Source organism: Mustela nivalis (genome assembly GCF_964662115.1).
Source record: "Mustela nivalis genome assembly, chromosome: 6".
Lineage (NCBI taxonomy): Eukaryota > Metazoa > Chordata > Mammalia > Carnivora > Mustelidae > Mustela > Mustela nivalis.
In genome coordinates, this window is record NC_139025.1 from 18713697 (window position 1) to 18740109 (window position 26413).

General features: G+C 45.1%; 1 protein-coding gene across 33 annotated transcripts in view; it reads left to right on the forward strand.

The window, feature by feature from the left end:
- NRXN3 (neurexin 3) overlaps positions 1-26413 on the forward strand; it is a 1557595-nt gene that overhangs the window by 82958 nt on the left and 1448224 nt on the right. For 30 of the 33 annotated variants that reach the window (XR_014313528.1, XR_014313529.1, XM_082737604.1 and 27 more), the window contains exon 3: positions 16308-16325. The exons of the other annotated variants lie outside the window; for them this stretch is intronic. Coding sequence is in view for 28 of the 30 variants with exons in the window: in XM_082737604.1 (XP_082593730.1) it covers positions 16308-16325 (18 nt within the window). In the remaining 2 variants the exon portion in view is untranslated. The remainder of the gene's footprint in view (positions 1-16307; positions 16326-26413) is intronic. 33 annotated transcript variants of the gene reach the window in all.

Below are 26413 nucleotides of genomic sequence, written 5' to 3' on the forward strand. Positions count from 1 at the left end.
TTACAAGTGCAAGGTGACTTGCAGCAGGCCACTCTGCCTGCAGGTGGCTGGGGCCTTCGGAGCCCAGGTAGTCTAACTCCCAGTCTGGCATCCATTCCCCTACATCATGCTGAGACGGGGTAAGTGGCTCCCCGAGAACTGGCTGATGCCAAAGAACACGGTTGCTGAGCACCGTATACGATGATCAAAACAGTGGTGGTGCCTGTCTTGGTGCAGCTTACAAGTTAGAGGAAAGCAGTTGTGGAAAACTTAATCCAGCATATGCATCATTATAATTGTGATGAGTGCCATAGACAGCAAGAGCGGGGTTGGGGGAGATCCCGTGAGAAAAAGGGTGTCCAGGGAGGCCCCTCCGAGGAGGTGATGGTAAAGATGAGAAGGAACAGGGAGGAAGCAGTGGAGGGGGACAACCTCTCTTCATTGTCACTTGATTGGCCCAAAGACAGGTGGAGTAGTCTAATATCACTGGTGGGACCTGGGTCTTTTATTTCTAAGTATTTGTTTGGAATATGGTTGATGGGTAATGTGGATGGATGGAGGGGGGTTGGGAGAGAGAAAGGAAGGGAGGACGTGGGTGGGGAAAGGGAGAAGCCTTCCGTGTGATGGTCTGAGGACACGACTCGTGTCTGGTAAATGGGCGTATACACGGACACCTCCATGTGGAGTTCAGAACCCTAGAGGTGAGGATTTGGGGGTTGAATCTCTGTCTAAAGGAAGCTCTGTGTGGAGAAGGTGGAGATGAAAGACTGCTAGGGCAGGAAAGTCAGAAAGCAGGACTGCTGGGTGGCTCAGTCGGTTAGTGTCTGCCTTCGACTCAGGTCATGATCCCACGGTCCTGGGGTGCATTGGGCTCCTTGCTCAGCAGGGAGCCTGCTTCTCCCTCTGCCTGCTGCTCCACTATTTGTGCTTTCCCTCTCTCTCAAACAAATTAAAAAAAAAAAAAAAACTTTAAAAAAATAAAGAGAGAAAGAAAGTGTCATTAGCCGCCAGCCCCAAACACTTTTTCCCCAAATCATCACACGGTGTGAGGGCAACCCAAGGCATTTCCAAACAGCTGCCTTTCCCCTTAGCACGGACTTTCTCGAGCCTGCCCTCCCAGGCGCTTCTGCCGGCTCCGTGTGTTTTCCTGGCAGGTGGAGAGGAATAGGGGGCTTGCCCTGGTCAATTCACACTTCAGTTATTGTTACCAGGGACTTTTATATTCCAGGACATGTAAACAATTCTCAGTACTTGGAGGAGCACAATCTAAAACTGGGAATCCACTTAATCCTAAGTGCCCTGGGCTCCCTGGGTTTTAAACTAACATTTATTGAACAGTTACTATGTTTGTGAGTAGCTTTATCTTACTGATTTTACTGATAAGGACGCTGGAGCACAGAGACTTTCCCCATCGACCCTCTAGGACAGACACGCAGAGGGACTAGAATGAAGTTCTTCAGGAAAACAAGAGAAATAAACAAGCTTATTGTAAAGTGACATTTTTTTAACTTTGAGATTATGCCATTTTAATTCTTCATATGAAAATGGCTTTTTAAGAAAACATAATACAGAAGGCATGTGGGTGGCTCAGCTGGTTAAGCATCCGACTCTTAATTTTTGGCTTGGACCATGATCTCAGGGTCACGGGGTTGAGCCCCGCTTCGGGCCACATGCTCAGCAGGGAGTCTGTGGGAGATTCTCCCCCCTGCCTCTGCCCCTCCCCACCCTCGCATGCTCGCTTTCTCTAAGTAAATAAATAAATAAATAAAATCTTTTAAAAAAAGGAATGAAAAAATGGGATAATAGAAAGCATCAGTTTGGTGTTTTCATTTTTTTCTTGACAAAATAGTCATCCTGTGTTAGTTTCCAAAATTACTAAATTGCTTGAAATATAGGAAAGTAAAAATCTATTATTGCCCTTATTATCATGGGCCATGGGTGGGTCCCCTGCTACTTTCCTCTTGGGAATAAAGTATTTGTTTAATTTTATTTGCTTTTTATTCTGATCTTTTATCAGAAGAAAAATTGCAACCCGGATGGACCTCTGAGATCATATAATTTATTTTTCTTCAGCATTTATTAATATGTTTTGATTGCACAGTTTGACCTTGAGGCATTTCAACTCTATGTTGGTACAGTCAGGATCATATAAACACCAAACCATTTTTATCAAAGGAGCATTTTTTTTTTGGAGGCAAATAATGTGGGACTTGTATGATTCCTCAATCCATTTTTTTCATCAGCATACTTAAACCATTTTTAATTTTTCCAACTCATTTTTATATTACTGAATAGTTATAACCGGATCACTTCTGCTCCATGTGTCTTCTATAATGCTGATCGGATTCATCGATCAGTTTTTTTGTGTGCCTATCAAAGTTTGCCTATAGAGCTTCTGCCATTGTGAATGTTCCTTTGTGGTCATTATTTCTACCACATCTCATTTTCTCACATCAAATTTGCCAGTCTAAATTTTGTCAAGAATGTTTGATTCTTCCTTCAATTTTTTAGTCAATAACAAATTTTACCGTGTGCATTTTTAGCGGCTGTCAGTTCCATTTTGCGTTGATTTTTTTCCTGACAGGTCTGATTTTTTTTTTTTTTTTAAATTCCAGGTCAATTTTTGCAGTTCAAAGACTCACATCTTCTTAAAACTATAGTCAGCCTCTTTTCTAGCCATTTTTTTAAAAAAAGTAGGTCTAAAACATACTTGAAAGGTCAAAAATAAGGGGTCCAAATATCCTGTGTTGGCAAGAAGAGACCAGTGATCCAGAAGGATTAAGAAATCCTCCCAAGGTCATACATCAAGTTCAGGACAGAATTCTGCTGGGTTATTTTAGCATATACAACTCCCCTAGTTCGGTGAAGGTAGGGTCTGCATGTAAGATTGGGACGAGCTTGATGGTGTCTTTCTTCTTCCTACCCTCTCATTCCTTCTTCGAAGCCTGACGGACCTCCCACCAAGCCACCTCTCTGAGAAATGGCAGCTGGGGCCACGGTTTGAAGCTTCTTGGCTTCTCCCTGTTTCAGCCAGGCCTGCCTTAAGCTGTGTGTGCACTGGGCTGGCATGATTTACAAACAAGCAGGACCAAAAAGGAAAAATCCTCTCTTGTGGAGAATTAGGTCAGTGGCAGAGTTGGGGGTGGGGAGGGAACCCAGACCTGGTTCTGCCATCTTTCAGTTCACCCCACTTGTCTGAAGCAGTCAGAGCAGAGGCCTATGGTGCTGTTGGGAAGCAGACATCTGGGCTTGGGGGCAAGGAGTGGGGGCCAGTGCCCATGCCTGTGTTCTTGTGCAGATGTGTGTGAACAGGAAAGCGGTCTGGTTTCTGGCCACTCGGGACTCCTCCCTCTCTCGCTGTGTTTGTCTGGATTACTCTAAGGGGGATATTAGTGTTGTCTAATAACGGCCTCAGATTTATCTGGGGATTTGTGTGATTAATTCCCAAGCAAAGTATAGCAGATAGATTAGAGCTCAGCCTGTGCAGTGGGTCTACACCCCCCATTCTCTGCCTCTTCTAATTGGTTTTGGGGGAGGCTCTCCTCTCCCTTCCCTGTTGTCCTGATTGTTGAAGGCTCTAGCATTTAGGCCCCTACCGCAAGGTAGTAGAAACCATTTTCCATGGCTGCAAAGCATGAGTGAGTGTCTGGGAGACAGAATCTTCAAGATCACACTCTTGCTCCTTTTTTTTTTTTTTTTTTTTTAAGTTTTTATTTATTTGACAGAGATACACAGAGAGACTGAGCACAAGCAGGGGAGCAGTAGAGGGAGAGGGAGAAAGAGGCTCCCTGCTCTGCAGGGAGACCAATGAGGGACTCAGTCCCAGGACCGTGGGATCATGACCTGAGCTGAAGGCAGACGCTTAACCGACCGCGCCACCCAGGTGTCTGCTTTTGTTCCTTTATGAAAGCTGCCGAGATGTGGCCACTTGCTTTTCCCTCCTGGTTGCCACTGTCTTCTTAGGGCCGGGCTGTTGTCCCAGCTCCCCTGTCAGGGCACTGGTGCTGCAGTGGGAGCAGCAGGGAACTGTGGTGCAGGTGACCCGGGTTCTGGTTTTAGTGTCCGTGTTGTCCAGCGGTGGACATGTCAGTGACCTGGTCTCAGCTCTGTGTCTCTCATCTGAGCCTCAAAGGATCCTTTGCCACTTTATCGCATGGATCATAATTACGATGAAATAACTAGTTATCTGGTTGTTTGTGGCCCATCTCCCCAAGCTAGACCTGAAACGCCCAGAGCGCAAGCCCCAGCTCTCTCTTGCTTACCTGCCAGCCCGCCAGTGCCTAGTCCTTCAGACACGGGTACGTGCTTCGGATACATGTCAGCGGAATGAACCTGTAAAACAGATTCTGCTTGACACCAGAAAATTCTTCCATTTCTAAAATTCTCTCCGTCTCTCCTATTCTGTTTTCTCTGAAAGATCACATCAACAGCCCCTTTGTAATGTCCTTACCGCTTTTTGAACTGGACTACCATAGAAATGTAAGATTAGAAATGGTGATGAATAATAATAATTTAACTGAAAAGACACATTATGTGATATATAAAATATGAAATTCGTTCTAGAAATTCCGCTTCTGCTTGCTTGATCTCCGGGCTTCCTGACAGTGGCAGGCCACCCTGCCTGGCCTTCTGAGTTCCTGTTGCTGGGGCCTGCAGGATCTCGTTGAACCCTTTAGAATAGGACTGGTATTAATTAGTATGTGACATGCCTGGTTCTCAGATTCAAAAATGTTTTTTTTTTTAAGATTTTATCCATTTATTTGACAGACAGAGATCACAAGTAGGCAGAGACACAGGCAGAGAGGAGGCAGAGAGGGGAAAGCAGGCTCCCCGCCAAGCAGAGAGCCCGACGCGGGGCTGGATCCCAAGACCCTGAGATCATGACCTGAGCCGAAGGCAGAGGATTAACCCACTGAGCCACCCAGTGATTCTTTGATTCTTTTAGGTGAGGGCAGATACGGTACTAATTTCACATGACAACACAACCTGCTTTTTCAGGGAAGGAGTCAACCTTGCTCGTTTCCTGAAAATGAAAGACAGGAGAATGTTTAAGGGAAAGCAGAAGAGTTGATGGGGTTTAGTAGTGTGCTTCAGGGCCATTTGCTTTTTTCCTAAGGTTCCCAGGTCATGAGAAACTCCATTCTCGGAGCGGGAACCCTTAGGAAATCCTTCAGGTGAAAGTTTCTAGCGAAAGAACCAATATGTGACCCTCTCCTGAAGCCCATGGCAGGCAATGCTAATCAGTCATGACCCCCTTTTCTTTCCAAACCCATATGCAGCCTCAGACTCTTTTTTTAACGTATTACTCTAAAAATGTCACGAAAGAAAATGGAACGAATGTGTGCTAGCATTAGGTCTTTTGGATGCATTTGCCTGTTTTGATCCTCCTGACAAATGTGAAATTGATATAATAAAGCCCATTTTACAGATGAAGTTTAAGCAACTTTTACAAGCTCATAGTAAATAGCAGGGCTGGTATTAGAGCTCAAAGTTTACATGCCGCCATGCCTCCCAGGGAGCCCCATTCTCAGGGGTGTCAACATGACCACTGGCCAGTTATGGTGAAATGTTCTCTCCACTTAATTGTTGCTGTCCATCCTCTGGGAACCACTTCCGGGTTTCTCAGTAAACAACTTTGAAGCATTCTCTGTCAACCCTAAATCCTGTATTAGTGCTAAGGGCAATAACAGGCCCTATAGGGCCACCCCATCATGTTTATCTACTCTCTTGGATTATTAGATTTACTACTCACTGCATCCTGGGCAGCTGTTTTTGGAGTCTGCAGTGCCTAAGTCAGTGTCTGGCCTGTATGAGCGGTCAATAAATGTTCGCTCTTTCGAACTGAGCCCGACACAGGGCTTGCTATGGGAACAGAAGGGGTGAGGATAAAGGCTTATGGCAAATGAAAGCCTTCCCAGCTGTTCTGAGAACCTCACAGCCAACCTTTTTGAAACTGTATTCCATGAGATGTTACTAGGTATTCTACAGAGGGAGAAGTGTCCAGTGTTTAAAAACTTTGTAAATCCGCATACTGTTTCCTCTCTTGGACTTCACAGTGTGTGTTAGTGTAAGTTAGCCTTTCTGAAGTCTTGTCATAGAGAGACTTGTTTATTTTTGTTTAATTCACTTGTTTCTAAATTTATTACTCAACTACAGTTTTTTGCATTGTTGTTGGCAAGGAACTCCTATTCACATTTTGCTGGATGTTGTATCTTGGTGGATTCTGTTCTGGATATGTTGCCTCAACTTACAATCCATTCTCTGAAATACAGAGCCTGATGTCATGGGTATTCTCCTATATTTAATGACCCTTCTTTTTTTTTTTATTTGAGTATAATTAATATACACTGTTATAGTATACAGTATAGTATAATTAATATACACTGTTAGTTTCAAGTGTATAATATACTGATTCACAACTCTATACATTTCTCAGTGCTTATCAGGGTAAGTGTATTTTTTTTTTTTAAGATTTTTATTTATTTATTTATTTAACAGACAGAGATCACAAGTAGGCAGAGAGGCAGGCAGTGGGGGTTGGGGGCGGGGAGCAGGCTCTCTTTTGAGCAGAGAGCCCAATGAGGGGCTCGATCTCAGGGCTCTGGGATCATGAGCTGAGCTGAAGGCAGAGGCTTTAACCCACTGAGCCACCCAGGTACCCCAGGGCAAGTGTATTCTTAATCCCCTTTACATATTTCACCCTTCCCCCAACATACCTCTCCTCTATCAACCACCATTTCTCTGTATTTAAGAGTGGTTTTTTATGTCTTTGTTTTGTTTTTTAAATTCCTCATATGAGTGACTTATTTCATGTATAGCATTATACAGTTGAAGTCTATCCCTGTTTTCCCAAGTCTCATTTTTTTTTTTATGGCTGAGTAATATTCCATTGTATATTGACGCCATACCTGCTTTATCTAATCATCTCTGGATGGACACTTGGGATTGCTTCTATCTTTTGGCTATAGTAAATATTGCTGCAGTAATCATAGGAGTGCACATATCTTTTGGAAGTGGTGTTTTCATCTTCTTTGGGTATATACACTGTAGTGGAATTACTGGATCACATAGTAATTCTGTTTTTCATTTTTTGAGGAACCTCCATACTGTTTTCCACAGGGACTACACCAGTTTGCATTTCCACCAACAGTGCATAAGCGTTCTTTTTTCTCCACATCATATCCTCACCAACATTGGTTATTTCTTGTCTTTCTGATTCTAGCTGTCCTGACATGTGTTAAGGTGATATTTCATTGTGGTTTTGATTTGCATTTCCTTGATAATTAGTGATGCTGATCATCTTTTCAGCCATCGGCTTGCCATGTATCTGTATGTCTTCTTTGGAAAAACATCTATTTAGGTCATCTTTTTTAAAAATTGGATTATTTGTTTTTTTTGGTATTGAGTTGTATAGGTTCTTTATATATTTTGGATATTGACCCATTCTTGGGTATATCATTTGCAAATATCTTCTCCCATTTAATAAGTTGTGGTTTTTTTTGTTTGTTTTTATTGTTTGTTTGTTTGTTTGGATGGTGTCCTTAGCTAACAACCATCAATTCTTACCACTGGAATTGGCAAGCCCACACCAGTTTCTTGATATTTGCCCCCATTCCTCCAGGATCTAGATTTGGATGGTTGACCAGTGAGGGCAGAAATAATTGGAAATGGATGGATGGTGGTATGGGAAAGAAAGAGACTGAATTCAGAGAAATTTGAGTTCAAATCCTGGCTACTGTATATGAATAAAGTGAACTTGGGCATATTAACTTCCCTGAGCCTTGGTTTCCTTGTCTGTTAAGTGAGGGTAGCAAATGTATCTATATTGGGATTAAAGAAGTCATACAGGGGCACCTGGGTGGTTCACTGGGTTAAAGCCTCTGCCTTTGGATCAAGTCATGATCTCAGGGTCCTGGGATCAGCCCCACATCAGGATCTCTGCTCAGCAGGGAGCCTGCTTCCTCCTCTCTCTCTGCCTACTTGTGATCTCACTCTCTATCAAATAAACAAATAAATCTTTAAAAAAAAACAAAAAGAAGTCATACACACACACGTGCGCATACAATACTGCCACAGGTGCTAGCCATGTAGGAGGCCTTCATTAATCAGCAGAGATTATAATGGACAATGAATGCACTCGTCTTCTGAGTCATGTTTTTAAGTTTCTTTTATAATATCATTTAATCTTTCTGATACCAGCTACGTTAGTGAAAAGAGCTTCGGGGAGGGTAGTTAGCATGGCTGAGTTCATGTATGGTATGTGGAACAGCCAGGACTTCTACTCAAGTCTTCCTGACTCCAGACCCTGTCCCTTAACCCCTGTGCTATAAGCAGGGGGCAGGGAAATTGAAATTGTCTTCGTCTCAGCTGTTTTTCCATGAGGAATGACTGATTTTTTTTCCCACCTCTCTTACCTACCAAGATGAGGGACAGCCTCTCACTTAGGTCAGTCTGTCTCCCGATTTCCTGGTGTTCTGTGGGATGAGGTGTGTACTACTATTGGTGAATCGTGCTCATCGAGGGAGGGAGATGCCCCTTTTCTTTACCTAGGAAGTTGGCATTTGGGCTGTAGCTCCTGGCTCTGCCTACCTGCTATGAGGTCTTCTTGAAAGCCTGTTGGGTGGGAGCCTCTTGTAGGTTCCAGCCTCCTGGCCTAACACAGGGAAGTACTATTTAGCTAGAGATGCCTTTTGTTTGTGAGGCTTAAACGGCTGGATAGAAGCTCAACTTGGCCCTTTCAGTTTACAAGGTGTGTATCAACAAGCCCGCAGAGACATTCATAATAACAACTTCTGTAAGTGTTTATTGAACATTTACTCTGTGCCTGGTGGTGTGCTGAGATCTTTATACGGATCATCTCATCTGACCCTCATAACAGTCCCATAAATTAGGTACAGTCAGTTCTGCTGGAAAGCTTGTTTTGAAAATGCAAATTTGTTCCAATGCGATTGATATATTGGGGAGCGATTTGAGCATAATAATTTTGCCTTTGATTATGCATGATTTTGTCCACAAGAAACACTAGGTAGAGGCAGAAAACTGCAGTCAGCTAAGCCAGGCTGCGTAGAAACACACAAATTGCACACACCTCAGAGGCACGCCTGCTCCTTCCGTTGCCGCGCGTGCTGTGAGCCACACCCATGCACATCTGGTGTTACAACTCTGTCCAACATCAGAGCGTCCTCCTCTCACTATTTGGCAACCACTCACAAGCTTCCTGCTCCCGCAAGCACACTTCGTCTTTCCCGAGGGCTCCAGTGGTTGTAGTATTTATAGATTTCTTAACCATTTAACATGTGTAAATCTGGTTCCTATCTTCTGTTATGGGTCACTGATGAGGTTTTGGGATGTCATGCCCCAGCTTCATTTTCCCCATTAGCTCTGTGGTTTTTTATTATGTGATTTTGCACCGCGTGGTGACTTTTTAGGGACTTGGAGTCTCTGTAGCTGACTCCGCTGCCATGATTTCCATGTGGCCAAAGTAGAAGATCAAGTTAAGCCATTGGACAAAAGTATTGGTAATAACTAGTGGCAAAGTCACGATTGGAATGCCAGATTGCCTTACCCCCCACGTCTGTGCTCAAACCAAACCAAATCAAACCCTGTCGTCTGAACTGAGGTTTGTTTACATGTGGGACAAGGGGTCTCCTTCTCTCCCTGGCTGTCAGTCAGGCTCTGGTTTCTCAGGCCAGACCCACTACCAGTATGCGAGAGCCCCTAAAGTATTTGGACACAGGAGTAACCCAGCCCATGGTCGTGCCTTCCGTGTTCCTTCCTGCTTTGCAGCTGCTCCTCTCCTGGCTCCTGCCTCCCAGGCTGGCCGGCCCCTGACACAGCAGCTACCTCCCTGCTCCATCTTGCAAACTGGAGTTATTAGCATCAAAGAACAAAAGCAAACAGCACCGGGGCTGGGGGTGGGGGGGCTCAGTCTTCTACAAAGGCGGGTAAATGGGCTCTGTGCTGGGAACGAAGCTAATACCACCTGGCCTTTTGTGGAGAGACAGCTCTTCCAGTGTTTGAAGAGCTCAGGCATCGAAAGCTGGAAGGAGCCCCAGAACACGGAAAACCCAGCCGCTGCACTGCTGGAAGTTTGCTTTAGCTCAACTGACGAGATTGTTTCTGTATTTGTTCCTGAAGTAGAGGGAAGAACCTTGTGCTCACTCTCCCCAGGGGCAAGAAAGGACAGGCCACTAGAGAGATGCAGTGTCTGCCTTTTTTTTGTTTCTTTCTGTCTTCATGTTGTAGTTGGGGGAACTCCTCAGTTGAAGGCTTGACCTGATGCTTGTGGGCCTGGGGCAAGAATAGATCTGGGGATCTGCTTCCCACTGGGCAGCCTCCCTTCTCTCCACTTCCAGCACCGTGAAGATCCCTGCGGACATTGGTGTGGACACCTCAGCCTGTAGAAATCCATAACTCCTATAAATCGCTTTTCCTTGGCCATTTCCTGACACTAGTGTACACACATCAGCTTTTGGGAGAATGGACCCCGGCGACTTTGGGGCCATTTAGGCAAGGGATTCTGAGTACTCGATTGTACTCTGCAAAGGAGTTAGTGGCAAGCATTGCTGGTTCTTGGTGCGAACATGTGGTTGGCCCTACGGACTCCTCAGATCCTGCGGTAGGATATAGGTGCAGAAGGGGAGAGTGTATAGCCCAGCCAAGGACTCTCTTTGGCCAGGCCTATGGCCATATTGCATTTGACCCCTTTCCTCTGCCCTTGGCTGTGCCTTTTTGTCACTTTTGTGATATGCCCTATATTTCTATCCCTAGTTTGTAGCTTGATGGGTCCGATGGTACCTCTCCTGGTTTGCTTTTTTATTCAGGAATACAGCTTGACCCTTTTGGTTATGCTGCTCGGAGTATGGGAAATATTAATAAGATAGAGCCTCCTCTCGGGGTCTTACTTTCCATATCAGTACAACAGGATGAATGGCGTTCCTACCTGTTAGGGTTTTGGTGAGAACTGAATAAGATGAGCTATATAAAGCACTTAGCAGCAGCCCAGAGAATATTCGATAAATGTGAACTCTATTATGAGTTGGTAGTGCCTTGTGTCAGGGATATAGAGACATCCCATTTTATCCCTACATTTACCCTGACGTGTGATGTTGGATACAGTAATTGGCTCAGGAACAGACACATGACCTAAGCTAAATCAGTGAGAGGCTTCCCAGGGAATTTTACCAGAATTACCAGGAAACCAGCTGCTCTATTTTCTCTAGTGCTGCCAGGTTTTATCTCTGTTACCACATGGGGACAATCCACCTGATCATGAGGGCCACACAGGAGAAAACAGGTGTTCTTAATTTAGTAGGTATTAAGACAGACTCAGAGTCCAATACCAGCTCTGTTACTCTGTCCATAGGCACGTGTCTTAATTTCTTGGAGCCTGACTTTTCTTGTGTGTAAATGCAGATACCAGTATTGATTGAGATGATCTATTAACCATTCAATACATATGGCTGAGCACTTACTGTAGGCCAGACCCAGCTTAGAAACTGGTGATAAAAGCAGTGAATGAAATAGACAAGACTACTGTTGTGAAGCTTGTATTTAAAGGGGGTATAAACAATAAAAGCAGAGACCCATCCTGTGATATCAAATAGTGTTTAGTTCCCTGAGGAAGGAAAAGCAGGGTAAGTGGCAGAGAGGGGTCCCTATTTTAGAGAAGTGGTAAAGGAAGGTCTTTCTGAGGAAGTAATCTTTGAGCTAATACCTACAGAAAATGAGAAACTTAAGTGCCTGACAAAGACCGTTCAGTCTAGGGGCTAGCACATGCACAGGCTGCAGGCAGGACCTGCTCAATTAGTGTTCATTTCTTCTGTTGTGATGAGATCTGAGGACTGGCTCTTGTGACCTTGCACCTTCCTCCTTCTGTTCCCCTACCTCTGACACTCATGCTGATCTTGGTGAAAAAAATTTCTGATGAAAATAAATTCTGGCCCAATCTGGCTGAAAAATTCTGGCCACCTCTGTTAGGAATGCTATGCTCAAAGCAGGGATTGGGACAGCAACCCAGGGGAGGAAGGATTTGACCACAGCTGCCCCCCTTCACCTACTGTCTTCAGCATCACAACCAGGGAAGAAGTAAATTAGGGCATTTCTACCTTCACGAAGTACCCCACAGACTCTTATCCTGTATTCAACAATAACCTCAGCCACAAGTGCGTAACATCAGCACACATATTTTTAAGTTCAAAAAACATGTTCCTATAGTTTGGGGGAAGATCTGGTTCTTCTAACCATGGGGGAAAAGGAGGGACCCTCCATCTGTTGCTGTTGTGTTTATAGAAGAGAGCTCAGCCAGGGAGCCCTCTTGCCTTACTCTTCATTTGGACCACGTAATTTCACAAGGGAGGAATCTGAGCTCCCCCAACTCACTACTTAGACACATACAAACACCCCCCCACACACCCCTGGATAAGCTCTGGGGAGTGTGAGGCAGGCTGCACAGCCATCCTCCTGGAGGCGAGGCCCAGCCAAACCTTTTGGGACCCCACCTGGTGAACTCTGTCTTGGGTCTGACCTATTTTCTAGGAGAGAAAATAGAATATAGATTTAAATGCAGTGGTGCTCTGGAAAACTACAGGCCCAGCAGTATGAGAAAAGAAAACAGTAGGGGGGAGCAGAGGAAATGCTGATATGGGTGAGGGCGCCGTCTCTCCTGGATCAATCTTAGCTGGTCGTCAACTGCCTTTTCTTCTGCAATTTGCCCCCATTTTTCTCCACTAAAAATTGATATATCTACACGCATTTACATATTTATCTTTCCTCTGAGCAGTCCTGGGGCTCAGTGCTCCTCCCCCAGACATAGACTCCAGGCTGAAGACCATTAGTAAGCACAGACAGAAGGAGCTCTGGGGATGGTCACCCTGGAAGTGGGACAGCAGCAAGGCATGGAGTCAGAAACACCCTCATCTGCATCCTAGATCAGCCTTCCTTGCCTGTGTGACCACAGGAAAGACTTTTAATACTCTTGTCCTCTCATATATGAAGGTAATAAAATTACAAGCTAATGTTGAAGGCTTTCTAAAGATAGGTACTGTTCCAAGCTCTTCACAACCACCCTAGGAGGTAGGGACCATTATCATACCTATTTTACAGTTGATAGAACTGAAGCACAGAAAGATCTAGTAGCTGGCCCAAGGTCTACACAGCCTGTAGACCCAGAGCCTGAATCCTGGCAATCCAGCTGTGGATCTCACTCTCTGCGCCAATTCCTATGGCCTGGCCCGAGTCACGTGGCCACACTTAGAGCTAAGGTGGGGTCATCTTTACCAAGCCGCATGGATTAAGGGTGGGAAAGGGTTCCCCAAAAGATAGCTGGGACTTGTGACACAAAGAAGGGGTAAAGCATGGACAGACAGTATAACAGATGAATGTGGTTGAGGTTCTGAGTCCCTCCTGCCCCTGTCAGGCTTTGCCATTTCATTCTGTTGGTCAGAATTGAATGTGGAGATTCAAATTACTCACTGCTTCTTGGGACAGGGGCCAGGTTACACTATATGTCTCTATTTCATGTTAGACACAATGCTCAGAACTGCCTCCAGCTCACTGACACAACTAGAAACTGAGGCTGGACCCTGACCCCTCACTGAAGGAGGTTTTTCTCAGTATTCTTGTTGCCCCTCTTTGGCAAGAAGAGCTACTGTATGTTTTATGCTCAGGGCTAGAACTGAGGCCAGTTAAAGCTTTAGGAGGGAATGGAATTTTCTTGGACCTCTGTTCCTATTCTCCTACAACCTTTTAATTCCTCCTTGCCCTACTTCCCACTGAGGAGGAGGATGGGAGGAGAAAGACCCAAGAGAGGGGAGGGCTGGAACAGATCTCTTCATTCATAAGCAGAAGAGTTGAACTGAAATCACACACACACACACACACACACACACACACACACCAGCTTTAATTCCTGTAGGCTCTAGGTGTTTCCAGGGAGCCTTCTGGTCAACATTTCTTGGTAATTCTGTCTGTGGTCATTCAAATTGGTAACAATCAGCACAGGTAATATTTATGCAGTGTTTGCCTTGTACTGAGTTAAATGCTTTAAAAGTATTTAATCTTCTAACACTGCCATGAAGGAGGTTCTGCTCTCTTCCCATTGTATAGCTGAGGCAAACAACTCAAACGTTCTGGATTGACCTACAGCCTTTCAGTAGGCTGGGATTTGAACCCAGATCTGTCTGTCTCCAGAGTTTAAGATTATAAACACAATGTTCAAATGGGCAACTTAGTTTCGAAAGAACTTTGGAGTTCCATGATATCCTGCCTCCCTTGGGTGTTGGTGTTTCCAAGAGCATGTTTCCATGAACAACAGTGTTGAAAGTCCCACCACTGAACTCCCCCACATGTAAATAGTTTGATATCCTGCTTAATGAAAGGGTATTCTAACGACCACTATTCTAGGCTGTCCATCAGTCACAGTTAATTGCCCTGCTTAGTTATTTATACAGAGTGTTTTCCCTTCCCATCTCTTCTATTTTGCCACTTTTCTTCTTGCTGCCACTTTACCCTGAATCTCAAACAACTCACCAGAAAATGTGAAAGGGGGTGTGGCTGAGGAATGATTCAGAGCTCTCTAGAAGTCTCTTTGGGCAGATACAACTTCTAGGGAATACAAGGTGTGGGCTGGAGAAATGCTTAGCTGTTGCTGTGTATTTGCCCCTCCTGGATGTGTGGGCACAGCTCTGTTAGGTCAGCACCTGGATTTTCCTGGGGCAAGAGTTCTAGTGTCTGTGAATCTTGCTGAAGCTTGACAAATCTGATTGCAGCAAATTAGAGGCACAGTAAATAAAACCCATGACTTATTCACAGGGTAGCTAAGAGGGCCTCCTTTGTGGTTCCAGGGTGCTCACTTTAGCTACGAACTGAATTTGGGTCCCCTATGCCTCTGAGGAACCGGGGTTTCCAATGAACAAATGTTGAACTGGGTGGGATTCAAGGGGTCTAGAGTCTTATGTAGTCTCTGTACCTGAACTAAGTGTGTGACCTTGGGCAAGTCTCTCAACCTCTTTCATCTCCCCCACATCTTAACCAAAAATGAATTAAGCTAGATGATGTCTGTGGGTATCCCAGGTCTACCATTTTGTGATTCTAAGTGAGTCACCCCGGATTGTTAGGATGGCCAATGGTTTCCTGAAGCAGCCCCCTGTTCCATTTCCTCAGAAAGGTATATCCTTTCAGGTTGGGTCTAGAGGTTTGTTTGTTTTTTTAAGATTTTATTTATTTATTTGTTTATTTGAGAAGTAGAATGAGAGGAAAGAGCACGAGAAAGGAGAAGTGAGAGGGAGAAGCAGACCCCCTGCTGAGCAGCAAGCCCCATGTGGGATTTGATCCTGGGACTCTGGGATCATGACCTGAGCCAAAGGCAGTTGCTTAACCAACCGAGCCACCCAGGTGCCCTGGGTCTAGAGGTTTTGACAAAGCTCCGGCTTGCTTTCAATTTGGCTTCTCAGCAGGATTCTATCTTACATTTGAGGGGAGGAGGATGAGATTGTGTTCATGAGGATGATGGGAGTAAACCGCTCTTCATTTTTTGAAAGTTCATTGGCTTAATTCAAATGTCAACCTTCCTAGGGCTGGATGTCTATCTGTAGTTGTCTAAAGTGATTTCGAATGGCAATTCCTGTCATTAATGATGGGGTGAAAAGCAAGAAGAAAAATTAAAGGGGGAGGCAGAATTTCAATTTGTGTGGCAAATGATCTACTCACACGCAATCTCCCGCATACATACTGCTGTCTGTGATGAAGGATGGTCACTGGGAATACTGGAGAGGGAGGGGATTATAAATGTTTTGTTATCTTCTGTCCTTCAGTCCTATGTCGTAAATAATGCTGCAACTTGCTCTCCATTCTCATGCCTCTTTTTCTTTGTTCCTCAAGGAAGTGGTTTATTATTTTTCCTCTCTGCGGGAAAACTTGCTTGACATCATGTCCAGTGTTCTGTATCTGGAGGCAAGGAGGATTTGCTTGGGTGGTGTTATGCAGAAATCAACCAGAATATTTTAACCAATATTCTTGCAGGATTCCAGTCTGCTTGGCCAGAGCCCTATCTGATTCCAGGATGATATCTTTCCGGACAGATGTGTAGCTCACCTCTCTTGCTACATGCACAGTGGAAAGGGAGCTTGGTCCCTCGGCTTGCATGGGTGGTTTTTGGGTGAAGGTAGAACTAAGTGCTCAGAAGCTGAGTACCTCTGGGGTCTTGCATGAACATGATAGTCATGCAAGGGCACATTGCACTGTGTGTGTGTGTGCTTCTAACACTCTTCTTCCTTTTTCTCCCCCTTTCTCTCCTCTGCCTTTCCCTCTCTTTGAAAATGCTGCCACAGATGTCAGTCAAGGTCCAGGTGAGTCTCTGTGTTTACACAGCTGCCGTGGAAATTTCCCCTCTGCCAGATTGTGCATGGTTTGATTCTGAGTGAGACCTTTTTCTAGGGACTCTAAACAGAGCAGAGATCTAAGTACACTGCATTTTCATTGATTTGGGTTGAGAAGAAATGCCTTGAATTGATGTATTCGTATTGGTTTTGAAAACCATTTTAAAACCAAAGGAATGTGATTCCCATGCTTATACAGTCACCTCCTTCTGATTAACATTTCTGGGTGAATCAAAGAAGTGGAAAATGAGCACTTTTGGAAATATTTTTTAAAGATATTCTTAAGATATGAATTCTCCAATTTAATGAGCATTTTTGCCTTATCATATCTAGATCTACTTATCTTCTATAGCTTCATGTGGTTAAAAGTTGAAGATATGACATACTTAGCATGGAAAATATGTGGGTGAAAGAAGTCTTCTTTCTTTTTATTCTAAGAAATGGCTTTCTCCCCACCCCGCAATGAAATTAGCAGTTTTTAAATGGTTGTGTAACCAATACATGCTCACTGTATTAACAAAAAAAAAAAAAAGAAAAAAAAAAGAAAAAGAAGAGGAATGGTTTTTGTCAATGAACAAATGGAAGAGCCATTCTTATGCTAATTGTGCATTTCTTTGATTAAAATGCACATTCATCCTGAGTTCTAACCGTAAGCATTGTCTGTGCATCTGTGTGTGCACACACATGTGTATACACATACACACACACAAGCTCATATGAGAGGATACAACCATATATGGATAAAAAGTATCAGATGCTTTAGAATGATTTGGAGACTTTTCTAAACTGGATAGAATTTTGAGTTAAGAGGAGTAATTAACGGTACCAAGTAAAAAGGGAATATTGTCATTCTCAACTATTTTCACATACACTTTCTTGTTTAGTCCTTTTAATGTTGAAATTGTGGAATAATAGTGGAAATTGAGGGCCAGCAGTTTATGCCATTTGCCCAAGGTTGTAGGGCTTATCAGCGGTAGCACTGGGATTTGAACTTAGGACTCTGTGACTCCAAAGCCCATGCACACTCCATTAGAACACACTGAAAATTCCATCACTGAAAATTTCCAGCAATTGAAGGCCTTGTAAACATTTCCTAATGGGACTATTGTCTATTTTTCTTTAGAGATAATTTGATGTTATCCTATGGGGAAGGGGAATAAAACTCCAAAAACCACTCAAGGTGCCTCGTTTCAGAGCCGCAACCCTGCTGGGGTTATTAGCAGTTTTTTTTTCCAAATGAATTTACCCTTTTTTTTTTTTTTTTAACTATCTAGAAGAATCAACCAGACTTAAGTAGGGGTTTTGGCCATTGATTTATGTGGTATATTACATAACATAAAAGAAAGTTATCTCCCAGCTAATAAATAGGGTTTCACTGTCTTTGTTTTCTTCTCTCCACACCCTACTTTTGAAAATAAACAGTGTTCTAACTGATGCATAGGACAGCATTTCCTAGGAAGATTCCATTAGATTAATTTTGTATTTAATAATATTTTACTCAAGTATTTATTGAGAACTTACCATGTACCAGGCACTGTTGTAGGCACTAGGAATAGAACAGAGGACAAAATAGAAAACAATCCCTGTCCTCATGGATCTTTTATTCTACTCAAGGGAAGACAATGAACTATATGTACACACACATTATACATATTACATATATGTATGTATTATGTATATTACATGAGAGGGTGGATGATGAGCACTGGGGAGAAAGACGAAACTGGCGCCTCTATAAATTAGATTCCTCTAATTTATAGAGGAATCTCAGGAAAGGCCTCCCTGTTAAGATGATGTTTTCTGAGATGCCTTAAGGTGGTGAGGTAGGAGCCCAACACCTCAAGTTTTGTTTGTAGAAGTGCCAGTTGGCTCAACCCCTCCTCCTCCTGGTTCCTGGCCGAGATGTGAACCAGGATCCCTGTGTTGACTTGTGTGTGTTGTGGGAATGAAATCCCTCCACTGTGGGGCTGCCTCCGACCAAGGGTAGGGGGGAGGGCGTCATTTTGTAATTCTCACAAAGGCGCCTACTGGTCCTGGATGAAACAATATGGTGGAGTGAAATGCCACAGACACACAGGCTCCTGTCTATCTTTCCAGAGGGGTGGAGGTCAGTAGGTGACGTTCCCTCACATCACAGCAACTGTAACTAGCCCCACACGGCCCTATTCCAATTCCACAGCCATTCTCTCATCTTATTCTCTTAATAACCCTCTGAGGTGTGTCCGTTGAGCCCCATTCTTATGCTGAGGAAGTTGAGGCCAGGACGTTAGGGAACATGTTGAGGTCACCCAGGCATCCAGGAGCTGGGTCAAGAGGGGCTTCCAGCCTGATTCCATATCCGCCACTCTGCTGCCCTTGAGGTGTGAGGTTGAGAGGTTGTGCCCTTGAGTTGGGAGGTTAGGATAATGGGGTAGCATCAGGCCAATGTGGTGAAGGGGAGGAGGGACACTTCGCTCTGATGTAACTCTTCACATCAGTCCTTCAGGCGGGTGTTACCGTCCTCTCTCAGACGAGAGAGGCCTCAGAGAGGGTCGGTCACTGCCCACAGTCTCCGGCTGCTGGTACGAGACCAGGATCTCCCATCCGTCTACCTCTAGAGCTTGTACTCTCTCTCTTCGAAACCCTGGCATTTCCATGACAGAGCTGTGGGCCAGGGGTGCTGCTTGTCGTCTGCACTCTTCACTTCCTGTGCGGTGCGTGGCACATAGTAGGGCCTGAAGAATATTCACTGTGCAGAGAGTGTGGGAACAAGTACCAAGGCATTGTGTGTCTGTAAGGTCCTGAGGCAGCTCAAAGGGACAACTCTTTTACTTTTCAGAGGAGGAAACTGAGGCCCGGGTGGGGAAGGGACATCTCCAAGGCCGGGTAACACATTGGTGGCCTGGAGGAGACCCCTGTCAGGCATTTATCACATGCCCCTGGCCCCCTCTCTACCATGCTATGCCCTCTGCTCTCTCCCTCTTCCTGTGTGTTCCAGAACTCTCTGCCAAGGGGAGAACAAGCCCTTTGGAGGAGAGGAAGGATCTAGGGGGGCAGAGAACAGTGCTGGGTTCTGTGGGCCCAAGACCCCTCTCTTCCCCTCCCCCAGCGCCACTCCCTGCAGCCATGAGGGGCTGCTTCTGGTGCTCCAATGACAGTCTTTCTCTTCAGAAGGGATAATTTCTCAGGCTCTGCCTGCTGATTAGAGCTGGAATTTAAATGAATAACTGTGACCTTGTGGAAGTGCCCTACTTATTCAGAGGCCCGATGAGGAAATAGGCCTCTTGCTTCGGTCCGTCAGAGCCTTGGCAGGCGCGGGAGGAGGGGCTGCTGTCTGCCAGGGCCCAGAGGAGGTCCCGGCGTGCTGTTGCCCGAAGCAACTGACGGCCTCTGCTGGAGCCTCTCTCTGTCCGCTCTTGATCTCTGCCCTCGGTGTCTTCCCTCTCAGTTTCAGTCATCTTGGGGCTGTCCTGAGAGACCGGACCTGGTGATTTATCCTGAGCCCTGCCCTGTCTCCGGGGAGTCCAGCTTGAAGAACGCTGAACCCAAAGTCAGGACGCAGCACTGTTGTGTCTGACTTGTGTGATGGACACAAAGGTTTGCCCTAGAACTTACTGCTCAGAGACGGACCCTCGGAACCACAGCACTGGCCTCACACAGGAGCTTGTTAGAAAAGCAGAATCTCAGGCCCCACCCCAGAACTGCTGAGTCAGAATCTGCTTTTTACCAAGACACCCAGGTGTGCACACATCAAGGCTTGAGACCCACTGACCTGAAGTGTCCGGCTTATCCTCCTCTTTGGGGCCAGCGGGGCTGTGTCTACTGAGGAAGGCGCTGTCCACCACGTGACTGCTGGTTTCTCGACTCTTCTCCTGGGTACACAGTGCAACGTGGCTCTGGGTACACAGGGGTTGGGAGGGTAACTGGGATTAGGGAAGGGAAAGGGAATGAACACTTCCTGACCACTGAGTCTGTGACCATCACTGTTCCGGCACTTTCCATGTAAGAGTTTACAAAGTGAGGCAGGGTAGCTCAGGTTAGCACAGGGTTCCCTCAGGCGCTCAGGGGCTAACTCCAACCCGTTGCCTCCTTCTATAGGGCCTTTGAGCTACAGATGGCTTTTCACGTTATAAATAGTTGAAAGCAGTCAAAAGAATAATTTGTGATGCACATATTTTATGAAATTCCGATTTCAGTGTTCATAAAGTTTTATCAGAACACAGGCACGCTTCTTCATTTCTGCTTTGTCTCTGGTTTGCTTTGCGAAGGCGGAGTGGAGTAGCTGTGTGGCGAGACGAGTCTAGAAGACTTACCATCTGGCCTGTTACAGAAAAAGTTTGCCACCCCTGGGTTAGAGCATAGACTTGGAGCCAGATGGCTGGGTTGATATCCTGGCTTTCTCCCAGACAGTAGGTGCTGTTTAAGTTAACTTCTCCTTGTGGGTCCCACTTTCCTCATCTGTAAAATGGGGACAGTACATACCTACCTCACGTGGCTCTTGTGAAGATTACGTGAGTTCATGCATGTCAAGTCTTTAGAACAGTGCCTGGTACATAGTAAGTCATGTGTAAATTAGCTCGTATTCTAAGTTAGCTCATTTGATCCTTTCCACACGTTTTCATTTCACAGGTCAAGATGGCCTCAGAGAAGTTTAAAAGAAAAGACATTCTTTTGCCTGTCCTGGTCTCCCACAGTGTTCGGAGGCGTGCTCCCAGTGCTGGAGAGCCCCTCAAAAGACATCTGCTATGCTTCCCTGTGACACATTCTCTTCCATCCGTCCTGATCTTTATGTTCTCAATGATGAGATCCCTCAGACTTAGATCCTGGCCACCACGGCTCTGAAATGAGGCCAAGGAATCCCAAAGAGTGGAGGGAGGCAAGGAGACCGATATTCACAGGGTCCCACGGTGTGCCAGGCACCCGTCCTGGATGAGGAACCTAGGGCTCCAAGATGTTAGATCCTTTGCCAGGGTCAGAACACTTAGCTGGGATTTCTGCCCTGTCATTCTGTTTCCTTCTAGTTCTGCTACTTTCCCTGGGGGTTGTGTGGCCTTGGGTAAGTCATGAAACCTCTCTGGGCCTTAAGGGTCTTTTCTTTGATGTGAAAGGCTTGAATCAGATGGCCTCTCGGGCTTCTTTCATTCTGAGGATCCATGATTCGGCCTCCAACTGAGATACTCAGGCAATAGCAATCAGGAAAGTGCCTTCTCTTTTACAGAAGACGTAAGGCTCCTAACTCCAGTGCTAAGCATAACATATTTTGTCTTTTCCTTCCTCTTCTTTTGGGCAATAGCCCCATTTGCTTTTCTCCTTTATTTATTAGGGAAAACACCTGGCATTCATTGAGCTTGTATTTTGAGCCAGGAGTTAAATACTATTTTGGCATGCATCATTTAATTCTTTTGACAGCCTCAGGAGGTAGATTTTGTTATTAGACCCATTCCACACACAAGCCAATTGAGGCTCAGGGATGTCCACTCACCAGTTTTATCCAGTAAAAAGTGGCAGAGCAGGATGCAAACCCTGGTGTGTGTGGCCCGAGAGATCACTCATGGTGAGTTCCAGCAGGACATACACCCCACAGAGATATCCTCCTGTTCATTCATTCTGGGCTCTGGGTCCGGATCAGTGCCAGTATGTAGTGGGAATAGAATAATAAATACTGGGTCAGTGAATAAATAGTGCTTGGGACTCAGCTCTTAGTTTTACCCCTCACTTCTCAGAAAAAAGTCTGCTTTTTGTATAGGGGTTCACCCTGAGATGGGAGGTAATCGAATTTTATTCAGTGCCCATCTTGGGCTCGGGTCAGTGGAGGATGCAGGCAGTGGGGAATCCACCAGGGCTGTGTGTAATTGGATTGGAAGGGGGCCCTTGGCTGGGCTGACAGTGATCAGCTTCCAGCCAGTTGCCCACAGGGGCCGAGGAAGACCCCCTTGGCTGCTGTAGCTCTTCTTGATGAATAAGTGTGAATAGGGAGCTGCTTCCTAGCCTGCCTCCGGCTGTAGCTAAGTTAAGGAAGCAGACCACTGGGCCTTAGTGCCTTTTTCTAGAATATTTTAAAATCATGATCTTTACTGTCTTGGCAAGGCAGACCCGCTGGGATGCTGGTTAGGGTCCTGGTTTGTTTCTCAGTTCTGGATGGCAAAGTCAGAGTTAGAGCTGGAAAGATTCATTAGAAATATCATGTAGTCTCAGTGGGATAGTACTGTTCCCGCCCCGGTCCTGCCGAACGTGTGCAGTGTCCATTCATTGCTCAATGATGCACAGAAATAAGTGGCTTTAAGGAGAAACAATGCATGCTGAATACTTTGTGGTGTACGGAAGAGTCTCATTCAAACATCTGTATCCCAAAATACCACTGGTGAGACCACAGAAGAAAAACTCTTCTAGACCAATTCCCTCATTGTACAGGTGGGAAACTGAGGCCAGAGAACTTCCATGTAACTCGGTTAAATCGTACAGCTCGGTTATGACAGCCTCGGAGACCCTCCCCCTCTGTAGACCTACTTAGCAAGGTCTGGGAAGGACCTGGGCTGAGCTTGCCCGTTTGTGGGCTGGGTCTCAGAAGGAGCTGGGAGATGGAGAGTTGGGGACAGTGGGTCCCTTGTGGGGCAACTTAGATGACTATGACCTTGGAGGGAAGCCTTGGAGGCTGCACTGGGAAGGTGGTCTGCTAATGCCGCCACTTAGTTGGAAAACTGGCATTGGTGAGACGTGGGAGGCGGGGCAGAGAGAAGGCCCAGATGTACCAGTCTTCTGAATAATAAGAGCCGTGACTACCTCCTTTCAAGCCCTTTCTGTGTTCCCTGAGCAGCGCTAAGTGCTGCCCATACATGGTTACACATGATTGTCACAGTGATCCTGAGAAGACAGTGTCCTGGAAGGAGTCATGGAAGAGCTAACCGGCTCCGAAGCCCATGGCTAGTAAGAGGTAGAGCTGGGATCTGAATTCAGGTTTTGGAGGATTTCGAGCTGTGGTTTGTAAAGTTTGGTAAGCATCAGAATCACCTAGAGAACTAATAACGGAGATCCAGGCTCATTCAAGTAAGACATTTCCTCCAGGGAATTCTGATATGACCAAAGTTTGAGAACCACTGTTTTAATGAAGGTGATCTGGAAGGTAAAGGAATTTAATGCTCCAGCATTAACCACTATTTTCTACCTTTTAAACATTAAAGGAAGACAGGAAGTTAGGGGGGCAGGTGGAAGGAAGGATGGAATGAATGACCCCACTACTTCGAGCTCCAGTGGCATCTTAGGTGATGGGGCTTGTAGAGCCATCATCATAATGCATTACAGTCAGTTGTGTATTATTCCCCACAAGCCTCTTCGCTGACTACTGTGGGCTTTGGAAGGACATGGGGTGTCTTACTTTTCGAGAACAGAGATGTATCCATGCCTGTGTCTCCACTACCTACCACACTGTATGTCCTCATAAAACTTTATTGTTAGAAACAGTATTTCAGGGATGGAAAAGGATCCAAAATGTTTTCAAGGCTCTCTATGCACCTGATGTTTGAATCTCTTTCTACAAGGTTTCATTCAGACTTGGCTTGAACCCCTGCAGTGACGAGAAGCTCATTGCTCCTTTTGCTGTTCCATCCCGTTCTAAAGAGCACTGAATGTTCCAAAGCCTTCCTTATTCTGACTCACTCTAGCTTTTACCACCTGTATTGCTTCCAGCCCTTGGAGACACACGGAATAGATCTAATTACACTCCCAGTGTTTGAAGACGGGGCTTTTGGTCTTTAAGGATTTTTTTTTCCCCCTAAAAGCCAAGACATCTCCAGTTTCCTTGGGTATTCTCATACAAGGGTTTTAAGTTCTTTCATCCAGGTCATTGTTTTCTAAAAAAAAATTATTATTTTTTTGCATCCTTTCCAAAGAAGCATGTCCATACCACAGACAGTATTATGGACCTATCCCAGCCAGTTCATTATAGAGTGATCCCACTGCTCCCCTTTTCTAGACTTCCTCCATCTATTAATGTTGGCACCAAATACCTTTCCTTATTATTTTAATGACTATAACATGATGTTGAACTAAAGTCATTAAAGATCTTTTTTAAAGATTTTTTATTTGTATGAAGGAGAATGAGTTGAGGGCAGGGGTAGAGGGAGAGGTAGAGTGAGAAGCAGACTCTCTGCTGAGCAGGGAGCCCGATGTGGGGCTCGATCCCAGGACTGTGGGATTATGACCTGAGCCCAAGACAGATGCTTGATGACTGAGCCACTCAGGTGCCCCTTGACTGTTTTTTGTGCACTGCTGCTAAACCATTTCTCACCCCTTCCTACACTGCATGATGGTTTATTTGACTTAGTTGGATCATTCTTTGATTTTGTTCAGTTCAACCCTGGATTTTTAAAATCCAACACGCCATGATCTGTTAGCGTAAGGTTCTTTCATCTAGCACATCCGCTGCCCTTCCAGCTTCATGTCATTTATGAATAAAGAACAGTTTTAGAGAAGTTCTTGACAGTTGGAGTGTAAGAACTTCTCCGTTGGGAAGAGTCTTTTCTAAAAGCCACAGTCACTGATCTTTTAACCCTTAGGGTGATAAGCATGGGTGCCTCCATTTCTCTTCTTTCTATTGTATTCATGCACGAGGAAACCCAACCCACCTCCCCACCCTCCAAGAGATGGAATAGGTTGGGAAGGTGCTGCATATTTTCCTCATCCCTGTGGTGACACCATGCAGGGGCTATTAGTGATTCATGGGTGACAACTGGAAGAAATACTTTCTATTCAGTCCAGTCGCCAGGCTGTAGGAACAAAGTTGGTCTAGAGGCAAACAGTGAGTGCACTAGCATAGTTATATCCTACAAAGGGCTTAGTGGTGAGAAAGGCACACAGTGGCATCATGGAAGGGCAAATTCAGAAGCTGGGACCTGGGTGGGTCCTGCCTTGGAGAGTTAAGCACAGGCTCTCTTTGTCATCAGTCTAACTATTCAGTTCATCCCCAGTACTGTTCAAGGCTCATGGAAAAGCCAGAAACATATATGTAAATAGGTGATTGTCCCAAGTGCTCAGATTCCTGTTAGGTGATTGACAGAAGCTTTGTTTAGTCTCTACCTTTTTGATTCTGGGTGGTGATCTGAGAGTATTAGTTTGAACCATTTAAAATAGTCATTTTTTTATAGGCCAAAAGTAGTCAATTATCAGTTTGGTATGAGTCAACCCAAGAGTTTCTTGGCCTCGTTGGAGATCATCTTGGTTCATAAAGGCATAGTGTCTTTGAGTTGGAAGTTTATCTCCAAAGACCCTACTCTGACTCTTCTGCCGCATTTCTGGCATATGAGTCTTCCCCTATTACTTGACCCTGTGTTCTGGCCAAATATGCTTGCCCTCATATCTTGCTTCATATCTTGCATGTTCAACTTTAAAAATAACTTGAAGGAAGTTGTTCTGTGTTTTTCTAGCTTGTTCTAGTTTAGGCTGTGTGTGGCAGTTCCTGCAGCCATTCTGCACGTGACATGCTTCTGAACTCCTTGATTTTCTTCTCCTTTGGACACATTTTACCTTGTCAATGTCCTTCCTAGTGTATGGCACCATTCTCTGAACCAAAACCCTAGGTTTGGTACATTCTATGTTGAGAAGAGGTAGCACTATTGTCTTCTTTTTATTTTGAGGTAAAGTGGGGGATTGTGCTTAAGTGTCAGTATTTACATTTGTCCCTTAAGATTCAATCTCACTTTTACCTGCTTATATCCTTTTGGACCCTGATTTTATTATCTAACAAATTAGCTATTCCTTTCAGCTTTAGTTCATCACAACATCTAGACACATGTCAGTTAATGTTTTTAGCCAGGTGACTCATCAGAATGTTGAGCAGGCCTAAGTTCTGATACAAGCTACTAGTGAAGCCCTGATGGAACAAGGACATTGAAGTCCATGACGAAGGTCAGGGAATTGCCCAGGGAAGGGCTGGTCTTGGGCACAGTTATGGAAGTAGATGGAGGTTTCTTTCAGACCTACTCTTCCTTTAAATGTTCCTCTCCCCTGTCCTGCCCTGTCTTCTGAGTCCTTTCTTCTATACACAGTGGCAGGCTTCTTCAACCTGTGACTTCATGTCACTGTCC